At 55.7% G+C, this 17,740-nt stretch overlaps 1 protein-coding gene across 2 annotated transcripts in view; it reads right to left on the bottom strand.

Moving 5' to 3' along the window:
- The window catches only part of CFAP92 (cilia and flagella associated protein 92 (putative)), a 33,721-nt gene that overhangs the window by 13,496 nt on the left and 2,485 nt on the right, over positions 1-17,740 (bottom strand). For both annotated transcript variants that reach the window (XM_058678896.1, XM_058678897.1), the window contains exons 2-9: positions 15,078-15,374; positions 13,368-13,558; positions 12,059-12,260; positions 9,179-9,370; positions 8,294-8,360; positions 7,450-7,562; positions 4,400-4,546; positions 273-457 (exon numbers count right to left, since the gene is read on the bottom strand). In XM_058678896.1, the coding sequence (XP_058534879.1) occupies positions 273-457; positions 4,400-4,546; positions 7,450-7,562; positions 8,294-8,360; positions 9,179-9,370; positions 12,059-12,260; positions 13,368-13,558; positions 15,078-15,327 (1,347 nt within the window). In that variant the 5' untranslated portion in view covers positions 15,328-15,374. The remainder of the gene's footprint in view (positions 1-272; positions 458-4,399; positions 4,547-7,449; positions 7,563-8,293; positions 8,361-9,178; positions 9,371-12,058; positions 12,261-13,367; positions 13,559-15,077; positions 15,375-17,740) is intronic.

Below are 17,740 nucleotides of genomic sequence, written 5' to 3'. Positions count from 1 at the left end.
ACGCTGCAATGCTAATCCTGCTGGTTCCCAAGGAGCCCCCACTGAGCCCGGGCTCTGCCCAGCGCTCCCAGAGGCCGGCGACCGCCACTTAAAAAGCACCTGGGGTTGTCAGCTGCCCCCTCAGCCCTTCCTGCCCTCAGCTCTCATGGCCTCCCTGAGGGACACTGGGTGGAGAAATGTGGACGACCGTCTTCGCTGCGAGGGGCTTAGGGAGGAGTATAGGTACATGTGACAGGCAGCTGGGAGGGTGGGCCTGGCTGTCTGCCTCTCACCTCCAGCTCGTGGATGGGCACGGGCTGTGCCGGCAGGCAGGACGCACACTCGATCTTTATGATCAGGGGGTTCAAGTCCTGCTTCTGCTCCTCGGTCATGAGGGGGACTTCCGCCCGCAGCGTCAGCAGACAGTCCAGGATGTGGGCTGACTTCTCGCTGCTGCGGCTCATGACGGTCTGCCGTCCTGCAGGGAGCATGCACAGTGTGAGCCCTGGAAAAGTGCAGAGTGGTGGGAGGGACAGGGATGGGGCAAACCCCGAGGGAGAGGGCAACACAGTTCCTCAGAGGGAGCGCCCTTCAGTTCTCCAAGTGATTTAATGCTAACGATTCTCTTGCAGCAAGCACTGGGAGCATTTCCAGCATCCCCGGGACACAAGGAATGCTGAAGCACAGGTGCCACCCAGCCTAACCAGACCTGGGGTGCAGCCTCTCCACTGGGAATGTGAAAGCTCCCCCTGGGGATTCCAGAACCATCTACTGGCCACGTGGGGCTCCAGGGACTTACACATCATTTAGGATGCAGCTCCTTCACGGCATGAGATGCATCCCAGGCGCTCAGTATCCCTGTGTGCCCAGGGTCACAGCCGGGGTCAGCACAAAAGGCATGAGGGTGGGAGCAGCACTGGACTATTTCAAGCTGTCATGTTCACACCGGTCAGCACGGGCCAAGTCCTGCCAGCATGCGCACTCAGAGCCAGCAGTGTGACCCCAGGGACACGGAACAGACCTGCACATTGCAGCCAGCGGTGTGGCCCCAAGGACACCAAACAGACCTGCTCATCACTTGTGCTACAAAGGCCCCAAGTGCCGGAGCTTCTCAGATTTTGCAATCTTTGCATCAGCTTAGCCAGGAGAACATCCCTAACCCTACAGCATGAATACACAAAGCACTCCTGCGGAAGATTACTTGCCATCTTGGGTTAGACACATGTGTCCTGGCTTTGGCTATGGCAGACACACCCGGGGAAAAACAGAATTGCAGTTTAAAGCAGCCAGAGAAGCCTCACATCTCAGAGGCAGACAAATCCGGGGTCAGACCCCAGAGCCGCCTCTTAGCCACATGCACATGTCTTTCTGAGGCTCATGTCCCCATGTGCAATGTGGGGACAGAGCATCCTGTCCAGGGTTAAGGGGACGAGATGACCACATAGAGAGGTGCCAGAACACTGCCCGCTACAGCACATGCCCACCCAGGTTAGCCCTGCCCCTTCCCAAAACTTGTCAGTGCACTCCAGGACATACAGAGCTGGAGTGATCCCGCTTGGTACTGCTGCTCACACAGCCATGAGCAGGCTGTGACGCTGCGCACAGTGCTCCGGCCCCCGCCATTCTCTCCCATAATGCGGAGTCTCTGAGTGATGGCCAAATGTGGGCTTCTCCCATGGCTGTGACCTTTCCAGGTGTGAGCTCTCCCAAGAGAGGGGGATCCCCAGCACACCCAGAATCAGGAGTTGTCAGCGCTGAGGCTGGGCCACAGTCCCCGACTCAGGACCGACACCTCAGTGCAGCCCACTTCACAGCAGCGGCACCCCGCTCACAGGGCTGATGCTGGAAATGCCTCCACTCTGCCCAGTGCGCCCTGGGGGATGGGATTCCCAAGCTGAGAGGGACACTTGTGCTGCACCAGCCGGGCGCGAGCACACATCACTCAGTACCCCAAAACTGCCTCACCTGGCAGCTGTCATCTCCACCTTCCAGAGGGGAAGAGTGTGGCCTGCAGAGGCTAAGGAATCAGTCAAGGTCCCGTGGTGGGTGAGGTGAGGAGGCCACGAGCATCTACACGGCCAAACGCATCCCCTCTGCTCAGCGTACAATCTCATGTGTGGGCAAGACTCCCACGCCACCCGGCACAAACTGACTTCACGGATCACTGCCCAGCGGTCAGGACAAACAGGTGCATGGAACCTGCGGGCTGATCTGAAACCCAAGAGGGTGACCAGAAGTCACCAGGCAGGTCCTGCAGTCATCGTGGCAGAAGCAGACAGCCGGCCTGCTGAGCCTCCTGTCCTCGCTGAAGGCCACGGCCAGCACTACCCCTCTCCCGCCCCTACCCTTGCAGCTGCCAGCTCCAGCCAGCTCTGAGCCCTGCCCCATGTAGGTCTGTGCTAGGCAGCCACACACTCTGTGAGCCTCAGGGCTGCCCGAGGAGGCAGGAAGGAAGGCGGTGGGGGAAGATATCGCCATCGCCATGGGATGGATGAGGTGACAGGCTCAGAAAGACCTTGTGATCTGCAGTTTGGTCACCATGTCTGCTTGTCACCAAGGTCCTGCACCCATGGAACACTGCAAAGCTGGGACAACGCAGGTGGGGAGGGGGTGGCCTGGACACATCCTGGCTTCATCGGGTGGCAGCCACGTCGGGCAGCCAAGGCCCCTGAGCTCCTTCCTCTCACAGTAACAACCCTGAGGAACGCAGTCAGTCCAGAGACAAAACAGGGCGGGCTCCATGAACTCCCTACAGCAGCTGACAGGAAGCACCTCCACGCCTCTGGCCCAGAGCAGGAGCACACGGTGCTGTGCAGGAGGCAGGAGTTCCGGGGCACAGCGTGGCCCCGGGCAGCAGCCTTGGGAAGTTCACTCACACAGACGCAGGACCGTGTCCAGAAACGACGTGGATGCCACGCCCAGGCCAGGGAAGGCAGCCCGAGAGGATTCAGTGCAGACTACAAACAGTACTCGCTCAGGACAGACCGACATGGCCACAGGAGCCCCTGAGGGCGCCTGCCTCCTGAGCCATGTGGGCCGAGCTGGGCACTCAGCCTTCAGGATACTGCCTTGCACCACGGTTTCACCTGCCAAAGACCAAAGGCCAAAGCCTGTGCCTCAGAGGAAGAGCCAGCAGGGGGGCACACATCCAACCTGATGCTTAAAAAGCGACTTGACACTGTCTTAGCCAACAGGACAGGTGCACTTCCTCCTTAGTTCCCATTTTAAAACGAAATCGTGTACTTCTACCCAAAATGTACTCACATAAGTTTATCCAAAATATGCTCTGAGCTTTCCATCACCAAACCATATGGCCTGGCCACAACCTTTCACCAGACGGCGGGTGGTACAGTTCAGACACTGTCACGTCTCAGGCGGCCGAGGGACCGCACCCCTGCCGGACCCTAATGGTGGCCTCGTCAGGGAGCCGCGCTTGCCCGTTTCTCCTCACCGAGCTAATGCTGACCCACCACGGCCACAGGCTCATGGACATGACCAGAGTTTGCTACCAGGACCGGGGGTGTCAAAACGTTCTTGGAAAATGACATTAAGGACACATTTATTGGGGCACCACCTGCAGCACTGGCATCCCATTTGGGTTCTGGATCAAGTCCCAGCTGCTCCACTTCCCGCCAAGCTCCCTGCCAATGTGTCTTGAATTCCATGGTTTGTCATAATATGCAGTTGCTATGAAAGTTCTCCCCTTTTATATTTAAGTGGTAGAACATGAGAGTGACAGAGTAAAAGGGGCAAGGAGAGAGAAAGGAAGGAAGGAAGGAAGGAAAAAAAGAGAAAGAGAAGCGAGGGGAGGGAAGGGGAGAGCTTCTGTCTATTGGTTCATTCCCCAAACGGCCACAACAGCCCAGTCTGGGCCAGGCTGAAGCCAGGAGTCAGGAAGTCCACCCTGGTCTCACACTTCAGGTCATCATCTGCTGCCTTCTCAGACATACCAGCAGAAGTGGAACAGCTGGGCTTGAGCCAACACTGGTATGGGATGCTCGTGTCGTAACCAGAGGCGCAACCATGGCACCACAGCATTGGCCCACCCCTCTGTGAATGTTTCCAGATCCTGTCTGTAAGGTGCCTGGCACCCAATAAATGCTCAGTGGCAACCTTCCCTGGGTGCTCGTGCCGTCACCTGGAGGGAGCATCCCTGTAGAGCTAAGATCAGGACACCTGTCCCCCTCCCACGAGCGGCCTCGGACTGCACAGTCCAAGCGTCCTGTGGCCAGCCCTGGCTTCACGGTCTGTCGGCTGCGTGACCTCAGGCAGAGCGTTCAACCTCTCTGGGCTGTATGTCCTCCTCTGTGTGAAGACAATGACCCCCCCAACTCCCACAGCTCCTGAGGGGCCAGGAGGAAAGCGGACATGCCAGCCCCACGCGACAGGACTGCCAGAAGCCACAGGCGGGGTCACCTACCGGCCAGGAGTGGCATGACAGCCAGCTGCAGGGAGAAGGCGCTCTGCCGCCAGGGGCCCAGCAGCTTCCGGCTGCCTTCCTCCTCCACCCCGGGATGAGTCTTCCTCTTTGGGCTTTTCTTTTGTCCTTCGGAATCCTTCCCTTTAGCTGCAAAACCAAAGAACAGACATAAACATTCAGGAGAGGTGGGATCCAAGTCACCTTTTGCAAACTACGAGCTTGAGGCACCTGGGGAAAGTTCCAGAAGCCCCTAGAAGGCGGCAGTTGTTCTTGTGCTGCAGCACATTCCCAGCAGAGGAAGTAGAAGTTTCAGATTATGGAGCTGGTGTCACGGCACAGCAGGTAAAGCTGCCACCTGTGCCATCAGCATTCCACGTGGACATCGGTTCAAGTCCCAGCTGTCTCACTTCCCATCCAGCTCTCTGCTACAACCTGGGAAAGCAGTGGAGGACGGCCCAAAGCCTTGGGACCCTGCACCTGTGTGGGAGACCCAGAAGAGGCTCTGGGCAAATCCAGCTCAGCTCAGGTCTGGCCACTGCGGCTGTATGGAGAGTAACCAGCGGATGCAAGACCTTTCTGCCTGCCCTTCTCTCTCTGTAAAGATCTACCTTCCAGATAAGAAACACACACACAGTTCAGAAAAAAAGCAAGTGGCCCACAGAGACTCCAGAACCAGCAGAGCGCCAGCCCCCACACACACAGCCTGTGGGCTGTTCCCGGCCGCATGTCGCTGAACCACCAAGTTCACAGGCAGAGATTCCTGTGTGCCCGTCTCCTCTGGCCTCACACTCTGAGCTGGCATCCCTGCTTGCTCTTTCCTCTTCACACCCAGACAGGCGGGCCCCGTCACCCCCACTTAGAACATGGCCTGGCACCAATAAATTAGCATGGGCTGATTAGGGTGCAAAGAAGATATTTTTAATCCATGCATATGTTGCACATGATAGGAACTGCCCACAAACTCCTTCAAGAACCCTCAGGCACCATCACCGCTGGGTCCCAGAAATAAAACCGTAAGAGCAGAGCGAGTTGCAGCAAGGGACAGAACAGACAAAATCATTTCTGCAACTCACAAAGGTGAAAGTCAATGCAGGGCCAGAAAACCATCCAAGAGGACGGGGCCACACACACTCCACACGGGAGGTTGCTCCCACTCCCTGACGGACAGCAAAGGGGCCCACACAGATCCACTGCCTGGTGCTTCTTGCAAGAACAGAAGAGAAATGTGAACTAGAAGTACCAAGGCTTCAATGGTAAGCACACGTAGTCGTCCCATTTTTCCGTGAACTCCACTTCAAGCTTGACCAGGTCGGCATACTGCTGAGGTAGAGGCCGTTCACTCAGGGCTGCCAGGTATGATGGTGTGGACTGATGTGTAAAACCTTTAAAAATGGACAAAGGCTCTAACATTGTGGTGCAGTGTGTTAGGATGCCGCCTGTAATTCTGGCATGCCCTATGAGGGCCCATCCGAGTCCCGGCTGCTCCCTGCTGGTGCACCTGGGAAGGCAGATGGCCCAGGCGCTTGGGTCTCTGCAACTTTGCGGGAGTTGTGGTGGAACGCCCGAGTTCGACCTGGCCCAGCCTTGGAGTGAACCAGACATGGAGATCTCTCTTCTCTGTCTGTCCCTCTGTCCTCCTCCCTCCCTCCCCAATCTTTGTGAAACTCTTTGAAATAACTAAATAACTCTTAAACGAGTTGTCTTCCACAGCATCCCTAGCACCCCAGGGCCTTGTCCAGGTGGTCAGTCCTCTCCACGACCCTAGCCTACTCATCCAGCAACAGCTCAGGCTCAGAAACAAACTCAGAGCGGGGAAAGTGACCTACAGCAGCTTCAGCTCTACGTAACACAGCCCTCCAATGAGGGTGCAGGTACAACCTCTGGTTCTAGAACTATCACGTCATACCAGAAACCCAGGCACTCAGTGAAACACTGGGGAACGGAGGAAGACCAAGACTGAGTGCCACACGGAGACACTTGTCTCTGGACAGCCTGTGACTGAGGCCACACAGTTCTGCCCGACCAGGTCCCATGACGTGGGCTGCTGCATCCCTCATTCCGCCAGAGAAAGCCGACAGTCTGCCATCTTTGAAGGAGGATCCTCCCACAGTCCTCACTCTCAAGAAAATATTTATTTATTTTTATTGGAAAGGCAGATCAGATTTCCTGAGAGAAGGGGAGACAGAAAGATATTCCACCCACTGATTCACTCCCCAGGTGATGGTAATGGCTGGAGCTGAGCCAATCTGAAGCCAGGAGCCAGAAGCTTCCTCTGGGTCTCCCATGTGGTGCAGCATCCCAAGGCTTTGGACCATCCTCGACTGCTTTCTCAGGCCACAAGCAGGGGGCTGGATGGGAAGCAGGGCCACCGGGATTAGAACCGGCACCCATGTGGGATCCCAGCGTGTTTAAGGCAAGGAAAGAATTTAGCCACTGAGCCATTGCACCAGACCCCACAGCCCTTACTCTCTCATGGTTCCAACATTACACTGTCTGCTCCATTGGAGCATCCGTCACCAGAACTACAACTCCTTATCTGAAAGTCTCCGCTAGCTATTTTTATACGCCCTACAAAATAGCATGGATCAAGAGTCCCAGCACTCCAGCAGAGCAGGATGGCATGAGACAGGCAAGGAAAACGCATGGCATCAAGAGGGTGAGTGAATGGAAGATGAAGGGAGACGGATGAGGTGGATGAGGTGGACAGACAGCTGGCAGGATGGACAGACGTGAGAGGTGGCGACGAGATGGACAGACGGCTGAGACAGCTGGAGGGAAGATGACAAGGACAGATGCACGGACAACAGATGCAGGAATGAGATGGAGGGAGGGATAAGACGGGGAAGAGGGAGATGGGTGGGGGATGACACGGCTGTGTTGAGAGACGAGAGAAGGGATTACACGTGGACAGATGTCACAGAGGGATGACGGGTGAGGCGGATCAGGTGCCAGTGTGTCCAGCACTGGCAGGTAACATTTGGTCAAGTCTCCAAGAATCTTCTCACCACCTCCTGAACGTGAAGCGCCCTGCAAGGCCACCGCTGACTTACCTTGCGACTTCTGCCTGTCTAAGTTGCTGAACGAAGATCTCTCGATTATGTCATTGATCTCCAGCATGGTCGCCTCGGCCAAGGGCGTCGTTTGCACTTTTGAATTATTCCCCCTGGAAAATTCACAAAATTCCTATTTTCCCATCATGGCCCTGTTCGCCAACTCTTTGAAGATCACCCCCTCTCCTGACTCTGTGCAGGCATCTTGAAATATTTTGCACAAAAGTTAACTCATCTGGTGATGCTATTCTCCAATGGACTCGCTGAAGTCCATCCACACCTTTAGGGAAGAAACCCAAACTAGAAACCACCCAAGGGTTATCCGCCACATCCAGAAACACCTAACTGTTAAGGGACAGAAGAGACAGAAAAGATCTGAATTGACGGACAGAACACGATGGCGAACTTGACCATGGGAAATGTCAAATCTTTCTAAATTCATGCACCAAAGCAAAGCCAAAGCAATTTTTAAGAAGTCATTTAAGGACATACTTTTGGGTTCTCCTTGTGCCACACTCCCAAACACTAGCAGGGCCGTCACTGACCCCCACCCAGTTCCCACAGCTGCTGTACCCCTTTCTCTAGAACTTTCTCAGCTTAGTACAGGCCCTGTGGTTAGCTCGCTGCTCCTCCAGCAGGGAGCACTGTGACTTATGGGGGGCAATGATTCCATACAAGTCACTTAAATCACCTAAGAAATAGAAAACTGGTGGGCGGCCAGCAGGGCATTAAGTGGGGCAGCAGGAGGTGCTCTCGAGTGATCAGGATTACAGATCTCCGCTCCTCCCAGGGCCACGACCAGAGTCTCTTCCACCCACATCCTCACCCAAGCACAGGGTCGTACCTTGGGGCTGACTTCTCTTGTTCCTCGCTGCTCTTGGGAGAAGTTTCAGTGTCTGTCTGGCGAGAATCTGAAAATATCAGTAAATGTCTCCAAAAATCCTCTTTCCGTGAAGTTCACTCAGAAATGAGCCCCCCACCCCGGTCCTGCCCACTTCTGTCGTGTCCGACTCTGCGGGGGCCTGGTGCGTCATGTGGCAAGCGTTGGGTATAAAAGTCTTGCTCCCAGGGAGGGAAGGACGGTACGCAGACCCGCTCCATCTGCCCAGAAGGAGGCAAGAGCAGCTTCCACTCCCGCACAGAGCCCAGAACGAGGAAGCAAGACCGTCGGCAACCTCCTGGACGGTCCTTCAAGTGTCAGCACGCAAGACCCTGAAACCACTCCCAAGTTTTCCAAGTACCCAACGACAGGGGGTGCTTGAGGAGACAGCCTAGCAGCAGATGAAACACACAAACTAAGGACAGGGACATGCTGGAAGGGAAGCCCAAAACCCACACGGTGGCACAGGAACGATTTCAGAATACATAATCCAAGTAACATCTACACAAAGGGTCACAGAACAGGGTAACCAGGACGCTGCACCGACTGAGCCAGGGTGGAAGCAGGCATTAACCCACTTGTGATCTGACCCTCTTCCGTCTCTACTGCATTTTGTAGACACCGCACGCACGTTTCTTCTGCTGTCAGAAAAAACTTCTCCATCTTACAACACAAAGAAAACTCAACAAAGAGCTGAGTGCCCAGCACAAAGCGAGCTTCACAGGGCAGCGTGGCACAGGCTGTGAGGGAGGTGGTGGCACATCATCATGCCGGCCAGGGCAGGGCAGTGACCTGAGAGCTCTGAGCCAGTCACGCCCACAGCAGCCCATAAAGGCCGTCTCCACTCACTGTGTCGGTGTGGGTACGGCTGCTTGGAGTGCTTCTCCGCCTTGTCGGGCTTCTCCATCTTGTCCTGCTTCTCCGCCTTGTCGGGCTTCTCCACTGACTCCTCCTGGTCCCACTCTGTTTTAATGGAGTTGGCTTTCTCCAAGCCCAGCTCAGACAGGCTCCTCTGACTTAAAACCAAACGTCGCACTTCCTCTAGGAGGCAGAAAGGATTAACTCAGCAGGTCAGAAACACCTCAGCCCTCTCCTGGCAACGGCTTACTCCAACGAGGCCTGGGATCCATGTTGGGCCACCAGATCAGCACCGACTGCCTGAGTCTGTACCAATGCCCAGGCTAAGGCACCACAGGGCACCGTGTGTCCCCCGTGTGCAGATGAGGGGTATGGCACTCAGGAGCCTGGGTCACAGAGCTGGTCCTCAGCTAAGCCGGGGTCACACCGAGAGCTCTGGGATTAGAACTGGAGCCCATATGGAATCCCAGGCGCTCAAGGCGAGGACTTTAGCTCCTAGGCTACTGTGCCAGACCCTGAGCAAATCTTAAAAACAACTAAGAGGGCCCACTGCAATTGCTCAACGGCTCAACCCTAGCCTTACAAGTGCCAGGATCTCATATGGGTGCCAGTTTGTGTCCCAGCTGCTCCACTTCCCATCCAGCTCCCGGCTTGTGGCCTGGGAAGGCAGTAGAGGACGGCCCACAGCCTTAACACCCAGCACCTTCACGGGAGGCCCAGAGGAGGCTCCTGGTTTTGGCTTGGCCCAGCTCTAGGCATTGTGGTCATTTGGGGAGTGAACCAGCAGATGGAAGATCTTTCTGTCTCTCCTCTCTCTGTAAATCTTATCTGTTTTTCCAATGAAAATAAATAAATCTAAAAAACAAAAGCAACCATGGAAACCACATTATAAAAGGTCTTCAAAGTCAGACTTGGAAGTCCCACCTGTTCCCCCAAAGCACTGGCTGTCCATGAAACATCCCAGAGCAATGGAACCACAGGGCTGGAGGGCGAGCAAAGGTCAACAGAGGCTGAACCCAGCCGCCTCTCAAGGCCATGTCTGGGGCGGGGTCTGAAGCTCCCAAGCTCTTGGGAAAGACACAGGTGGGGCCTGCCCAAAGAGTTCCTCAAGTGAGGCTGCTGTTTGGGACCATGTTCTGACCGTGAGCCCGTGACAATTACACACACGAGAGCAGCCAGGACTTCAGTTCCACACACGCCATGGCGGGGGTGTGGAGCCATACTGGTCTTCTCGCTCTTTTTAAACCTTCCCAGGGGCATGCAGGGGGCCAAGTGGTGACGATGCCCTCGGCCCCCTCCGGAGTCCCAGGGTGGGATTTGGGCGCCTGACCCTGGCTTTCTGCTATCACTCAAGTACACTAGACTCCCAGATGGAATTCCTGGTTTCGGCCCAGGTTTGGGCTGCTGTGGCCATGTAGGGAGTGAACAGTGGTTGGGAACTCAGACTGCTGCACATAAATTAAAAATGTCAATGTTAAAAAACAAAAACAGTAGCCCAAAAGAGTAGAGGCAGAAGAATCTGGACACAGAGACGGGGCCAGAGTCAGGGGCCAGACACAGCTGGCAGAAGGTGAACCCCAGAGAACGACACACAGGCGGGGTCACCAGCTGTCAGGTGGGGGTGCCCAGTCCTGACACCACACAAGGGGGCAACACTGATGCCACCTCTATCGAACACTGAAAATCAAGCAGATGGGTGGATGGAAGATCAATGGTCCCTCTGGTTGGGAGACCCAGAGGAGGCCAGCAGGTGGGAAGCCACCAGCCTGGGCCAACAAGCCACCTGTGTGCTGACACATGGGCACATGGTACAGATGGCACCCCTGCACTTGTCTTTCTCCATTACTATAAATGATGGCTTTGTGTGGGAAGAATTCTCTCCACTTTTTGTTTTCATTGTATTCGCTTAAAAGGCATAGTTAGATCGAGACAGGAAAAGAGACAGCCTTTTATCCACTGGCTCATTCCCTAAATGACCACAATGGCTGGGACTGGTCCAGACAGACGCCAGAGGCCTGAGGTCCATCTGGGTCTTCCACGTGGATGCAGGTGCCCAAGGACTTGGGTCATCTTCTAGCTGTTTTGCCAGGTGCAAAGCAGGGAGCTAGACTGAAAGAGAAGCCGAGATTCCAACCAGCACGTGTGTGGGATGTCACAGCCAGCTGCTTCACCCACAGCACTAGACTGCCGGTCCCTAGGGTCCTGTTTGCTGCTCTCTCCTCGCAGGGGAGCACACAAGACCTTCTGACATTCAAAACCGTATTTCCACAAACATCACAAATGTGATCACGATGTCTTGGGGAGGTGGCATGTTTTTGCCTTTTGTCTCTTGGCATCCTCTTAGCTCCCGGAAGCAGGTTGCTGGCAGATGACCATGTCATAGCTGCCACCCAGGGACACAGACCTTGCCCACCCAGGTCTGTCACTCCTCAGAAGCATGGCAGGGTACCCAGGCATGCCCTGGAGGGAGGCAGCGCCTGAGATGAATGTCATGTGCACCCCAGGAAGCTGCCCTGGAGCAAGCAAGGCAGCACCAGCTCCCACTCTTGCTGCCATGGGGGCTGGGGACCAGAATTTTCTATTGGGGGGATTTTGGGGACATGCACATATAGACACTGAGGTCCCCCGGGGATAGGATGGACATCTAAACACACAGACTCACAGATGTTTCATGGACAGTATTTTCAGTGTGCCTGGGTTTTGACCGTGACACATGGCTTGAAGTCAAGTGTGGCATTCTTTACCTGGGCAGCATGTCTATGCCCACACAGGCTTTAGGTCTTGGGGTATTTCGGACTGTGGATCAGGAAGCTCCCTGGTTGCCGTCAAGTTTCTAGAAACGTCATCAAAAAGCCAGAAAGTCCAACATACCGACAGATGCTACGTCGTCCAGAGAGCCGGCAGTCTTCAGCCCGTACCTGATCTTCTTGGGGACCCTGTCCTTGGTGTTCCACAGCTTCAGGGTTATTTTGTGGGCACACATTTTCTTCAGCAATTCCTTGGTGACGTTGATGTTAAAAGTCTGAGTCCACGACACCCAGACCCTGTCTCCTTCTTCCCACAGCTTCACAATCTGTGCAGAACAGGGTTCAGAGGTGTGAGCTACCGTGTGTGTGTGTGTGTGTGTGTGTGTGTGTGTGTGTCTGTGGTATGGAAGGAGGGCTCTGTCAGCCCATGCTGCCTTAGTCGGAGTCAGTGCTCTGCCCCACACCCCTGCACCCATCTGACCTTAAACCTGGCAGAAAGAATCCAACCAAAGCCATCAGTGCCCAGCAGTGGCTGCTCCAGAACCACCAAGCCAGCCTCTGCAGGCAACAAGTGCACACGCATACACACACGGACACAAGCACACGCGTGCTGTGGGAGATCATCCCGGATCCCTGCCTGCTTGGCCTGTGTGGGAGGGCATAGTGCGTGACACACCGTGTCCCCCGATGATGGTGTCAGCTAAACCAAGACCTCAACCTGGCCTAGTCACTGGTCAAGCAGGCAAGAGCATGGGCTGCACCCATCTCTCTTCTCTGCCCTTGGACCAGCTGTTCTGGGACTTCCTTGATAAGCAACTCTGAGTTAGATGCAACCCACAGCCTGTCTACCAGCCACTCAGTCAATGTGACCTGATCTGTGACTTGGTCGGAGGGTCCACACAGACAGACATGCCTTCTAGCCAGTTACAATGTCATTGCTGGGTGGGAGGACTGTCAGGGAATGCCCTTCTGCCGTCCCCTCTCCTAGTCTGTATAAGTTTGTGCTCACTTTGCAATAAACGGACATGCTCAATTAGGCTGTCTCCTGTGGCTCTTGTGGCCAAACAACACCATCGCCTCAACCTCTCAGTGGTTTGGGGGCCTGCTGGCAGGAAAAACCACCAAGACATACACCTGCTGACACACGTGCATAAGTTCACACACACACGTGTGTGTATTCACAAGCACACACTGAAAGCCAGCACGGGAGCTATAAAGTTTCAGCATCAAGGACACTGCTGAGTAAAACGGCATCCCAGTGAAACGCTGGCACTACCTGGTGAGGGCAGAGTCCCACCCAGGGGTCGGAGTGGCACCCAGGATCCTAAATTTCTAGAACACCCCAGACGGAAGCACAACTGGCAGGTCCCCAGGGTGCACACTGTGCCTGGGTGTCAGACCACCCACACACACACCCCCACACACACACACACCTTCACTCCTGACTCCAGGAATACTTTGGCCATGGCTGGGAAGATCACCACGTCGACTTTCTTGGGTTCAGTGTCATCGGGCAGCAGGTGGTACTCGATGTGGCAGAAGCGATACGCCCTCACCGCAGAGGTTTCCAGTCGGGGGTGTTTCCTGTATTTTTCAATCAGTTTCGTGTATTTTACTCGGTGACCTAGAAGCAAAGATTGGCAAAGTTCGCTTCAGCTTCCTAGAGAAAAGTCCGATGTGCCTCTGCACAAACAGGATGAGCTCTAAGACACTACAGTGTCAGTCTTAAAAAAAAAAAAAATCTCAAACTTTAAGATTGTATTTATTTTATTGGAAAGGCAGAGAAGAGAGAGAGAGGAAGATCTTCTGTCCAATGAATCACTCCCCAAGTGGCTGCAATGGCGGTGCTGCGCCAATCTGAAGCCAGGAGCCAGGAACTTCTTCCAGGTCCCCCACACGGGTGCAGGGTCCCAAGGCTTTGGGCCGTCCTCGACTGCTCTACCAGGCCACAAGCAGGGAGCTGGATGGGAAGTGGAGTTGCCGGGATTAGAACCAGCGCCCATATGGGATCCCGGCACGTGCAAGGTGAGGACTTTAACCATTACGCTATCACGCCGGGCCCAAAGTTTGAGATTTTCACCGTCGCAGGCCTCTGCTGCATTAACTGCACCAGTGACAGCGTCTGTGTGGTGTGGTTTGATTAAACTTCTCAGGAATCGTTACAACTTTCCTGGTGTTCAGCACTGTGGCTTAGCAGGTAAACTCACTGCCTTCAGCACTGGCATCCCATATGGGCAGGGGTTCAAGTCCCAGTTGCTCAAGTTCCTATCCAGCTCCCTGATAATGACCTGGGAAAGCAGCATATGATGGCCCAACTGCTCAGGACCCTGCATCCACATGGGAGACCCAGAAGAAGCTCCTGGCTCCTGGCTCTGGATCAGTGCAGCTCCAGCCATTGCGGCCACTTGGGCATTGAAGCAGCAAATGGAAGATCTTCCTCTCAGTCTCTCCTCCTCTCTGTATATCTGAATTTCCAATAACAAAATCTTTTTAAAAAGTGTCATGTGCCAAACAAAGAAAACAGTTAACATATTAAAAAAGAAGAGAGGACATGGGGCACCATGGCAGGAGGGAGGACAGCCACGTGAGCAGCCACGTGAGCAGCTTGCACAGCCAGGCAAGTGGAGTCCTGCTGGGAGCACTGGGCTGGGGTCTTTTTCCTGGCACTTCACAGCCACAGCTTTTTTTATTTTGAGACTTAATTATTTGAAAGGCAGAGTTAGAGAGATCCTCTATCCACTGGTTCACTCCCCAAATGGCTGCAAAGCCCTCAGGCCGAGAACTAGCAGGAGCAGGGTCAGAAGGACAGAAGCCAGCCTCGAACCAGCGAGAAGACTGAGCAGGGCAGGCCCGCAGCTGGGACCTCTAAGCCTTGTTTCCATTTTCCAATTTAATTGACTAAGGGGCAGAGCTCTCATCAGCTGTTCACTCCCGAGGGGCGCAGCCTGAGCCAGGGTCCCAAGTCCACCACACTGCTGGCAGGAATCCAATCCCAGAAGCCCATCACTGCTGCCTTCCGTCCTCGCCTCTGCACCGCTCCCCCTCCACCCCCGAAGCGGCCACAGGCGCAAGCATCTCCTAGGAGAAGGGCATTGGTGCCCCCCATGGGCAGCAGGCGCGGGGGTCTCTGCCCTGACACCTACTCAGCTGTGGCGGGAAGGCCAGGGACACGATCAGCTTCCAAGGCACCACGTGGGGCACGTCGGAGCGGAAGCAGTTCGGGGCCACGTCCGAGTATTCGCTGCCCTCCTGGCGCCCCAAGTCCAACTCCTGCGCCCGGGCCGAGGCCTTCAGGTCCGCGTCCACGTCGAAGTTGTAGGAGCTGGCGATGGAGTAGGCGGGCTCTGTGCTCCCCCTGTCTTCATACTCCTTGTCCCACGCCTGCACCGACATCCTCCTCTCCCTCCTCGGACCGAGCTGCAGGGAGTCCCACCTGCTGCCTGTGCGGAGACCAAGGCTTTCATCCCCTGTGCTCCCAAGTGAGGGTCTCCCCGAGAAAGACGCTCTCGGCCCCTCTCCGCCTCCCCTTCCCTGGGCAAGGCCTGAGCTCCGCACACACTGGGCTCCCCTGGGTTAGGGCGTCCGCACAGAGAGCGACAGCTGGTGGCAGTCGGGCCAAGGAGCCAGTCCGGGTCTCCAGTCCGGCTCAGCTGCTCCTCCTCTCCCAGCCCCGAAGCCGGCGTCGGGGCTCCTGCGGCGCCTGTCCCAGGTGGGCGCAGTGCCCGGACAACCCAGGAGGGCGAGGAAAGGAGGCCTGCCCAGGGGCAGAGGGCTGTGCCCAGGCGGCCCCCACGGGCGTCTGCACCTCCGGGGGGCCAGGGCCCTGCACGCCCCAGAGCCCGGTGAGACCGAGGCGGAGGGAACCCGGGCAAGACGGGCAGAGTGCTGGGGGCTGAGCTGGGGGTCAGTGCAGGCGGACCCCGGCTCAGGCCGAGGAGGGGGCTGCACTGGCGGCCAGGCCGGGTGCGAAGAGACTCCAGTCGCCCACGTTACCTGCGAGCGGCCGCGCTGGGCGGCAGCCGGGCTCCTCAACCAGCCCCGGCGCGGCGGCCTACACCGGTAGCGCATCCGTTTACCCTCGGCGGCCCCTAGCAACTGGGCGCTGTTAGTGTTGCTAGGAGAGGCGTGGCTGCGACCGGGGAGGGGGCGAGCTTCCTGCTCCGAGGCTGCGCCTGACACTTCATCAGATAAACGGCCTCAGATTTGAAGCGAGTTTCATTTATTCATCCGATCAGCCGTTCGCTCTCTAAGCAGCTCCTACTCTCGCTCGTCACCTGTAGCTTATGTACATGGTCAACAGCAGCGTTGAAGGCCGCTTCCGCTCAGCAGATGCACCTGTATGACTCCTCGGAACTCGCCCTTCGGCTACCTTCAGCAGTACGTCCGCTCAGAAGATGCGCATGCCTCAACGAGCACCCTGGGGCACACGTGGGCTCAATGCACGCTCCCCGCCCAGCTGCAGCCAGGCATCTCCTTTCTGTCCCGGTGAGGCTGCCTTCCTGGACATCACGCACACACACACCCATCCACCACGAGGTTCTGGGTTCCTCTGCATCCTTGTCTGTCTGTACAGTGGCCATTCTGGTGTCTCATTGTCCCCACATGACAAATGACATGGTGATCTTTCCATGTGCTCGCTACCCACGCGATGCCCTTCGCAGCCGACATGTCTGTCCACATCTTTCACCCACAGCTCTAGTTTAGTAGATTTCCAATGGACATGGTAACCGCAGGGCGCCCTATGACATTTCAGTTTGCGTGTACGTAGGATCAGACCACAGAAACTGGAATATTCATCGCTTCGCACATTTCTCAGTTGATTTTCTCAAGACCGAGCGTCCTCCTCCAGCCCTCTGCTGCTAAACACACAGTCACATCAGCCACAGGTCCCCGACCGCCACAAAACACAGCAGTTGCTCCTCCGACCCTGGGCACCCCCAGACCCACGGCCATCACCCCTCCCTCCGTCACACGGGACGAGCTGGGGCGGCCCTGATTCCCCGGCACCTCAAGGATTTGTGTCTTAAGGATCGTGGCTTTTCCATGTCAAGGATGACAGGGATACAGTTTTTCCCAAAAGGAAAAATGAAAAGCCACGTTGAAACAGAGATACATTCCAAACTGCTGGAATATCCACACAAAGCCCTGGTAACTCAGAGGCACAGATGAAAAGCCAGGCGAACACAGAGAAATTCACACACACAGGAATAGTGAGGAGGGAGATGGATAGGCGTCTAGAGAGCAGCAGTGCCCACTGGGGAGTCCTCGCCCAGCGAGCTCCCGACACCCTCCCCGCTCCCCAGCCTCTGCCCAGCATGGCTCTATGCCCTACTGTGCGATGCCAGGCAGCTGGTCTACCTTCCACGAATCAGTGAGAACATGCAGGAGGACAGATCACCCCTGTGGGACTGGGTGGCTTACCCTTTTATGACTGAGTTGTAAGAGTTTATCATCAACCCCAACACAAGTCCTTACAGCCCCCAGATTTTGTGAATATTGTCTCCCAGAGTCTTGTTAGTCTTTTCATTTTTCGTTAAAAAAAATTTGTTTGAAAAGGTTAAGTGACACAAAGATCTATCCATCCACTGGCTCGCTCCCCAAGTGGCCACAATGACCAGGGCTTGGCCAGGCTGAAGCCAGGAGTCTGGAACTCTATGCAGGTCTCCCACGTGGGTAGCAAGGGCCGGCGCACTCAGGCCATCTTCTGTTTTCCCAGGGGCACTAGCAGGGAGCCAGGACTGGAACCCACACCATAAGGGACACCAGCATTGCAGATGGTGGCTTTACTCACTGTGACACACCGCTG

This window comes from Ochotona princeps, chromosome 21, assembly GCF_030435755.1.
Source record: "Ochotona princeps isolate mOchPri1 chromosome 21, mOchPri1.hap1, whole genome shotgun sequence".
NCBI lineage: Eukaryota > Metazoa > Chordata > Mammalia > Lagomorpha > Ochotonidae > Ochotona > Ochotona princeps.
Note: the sequence above shows the minus strand (reverse complement) of the source record. Positions and strands in the feature narration are given on the sequence as shown.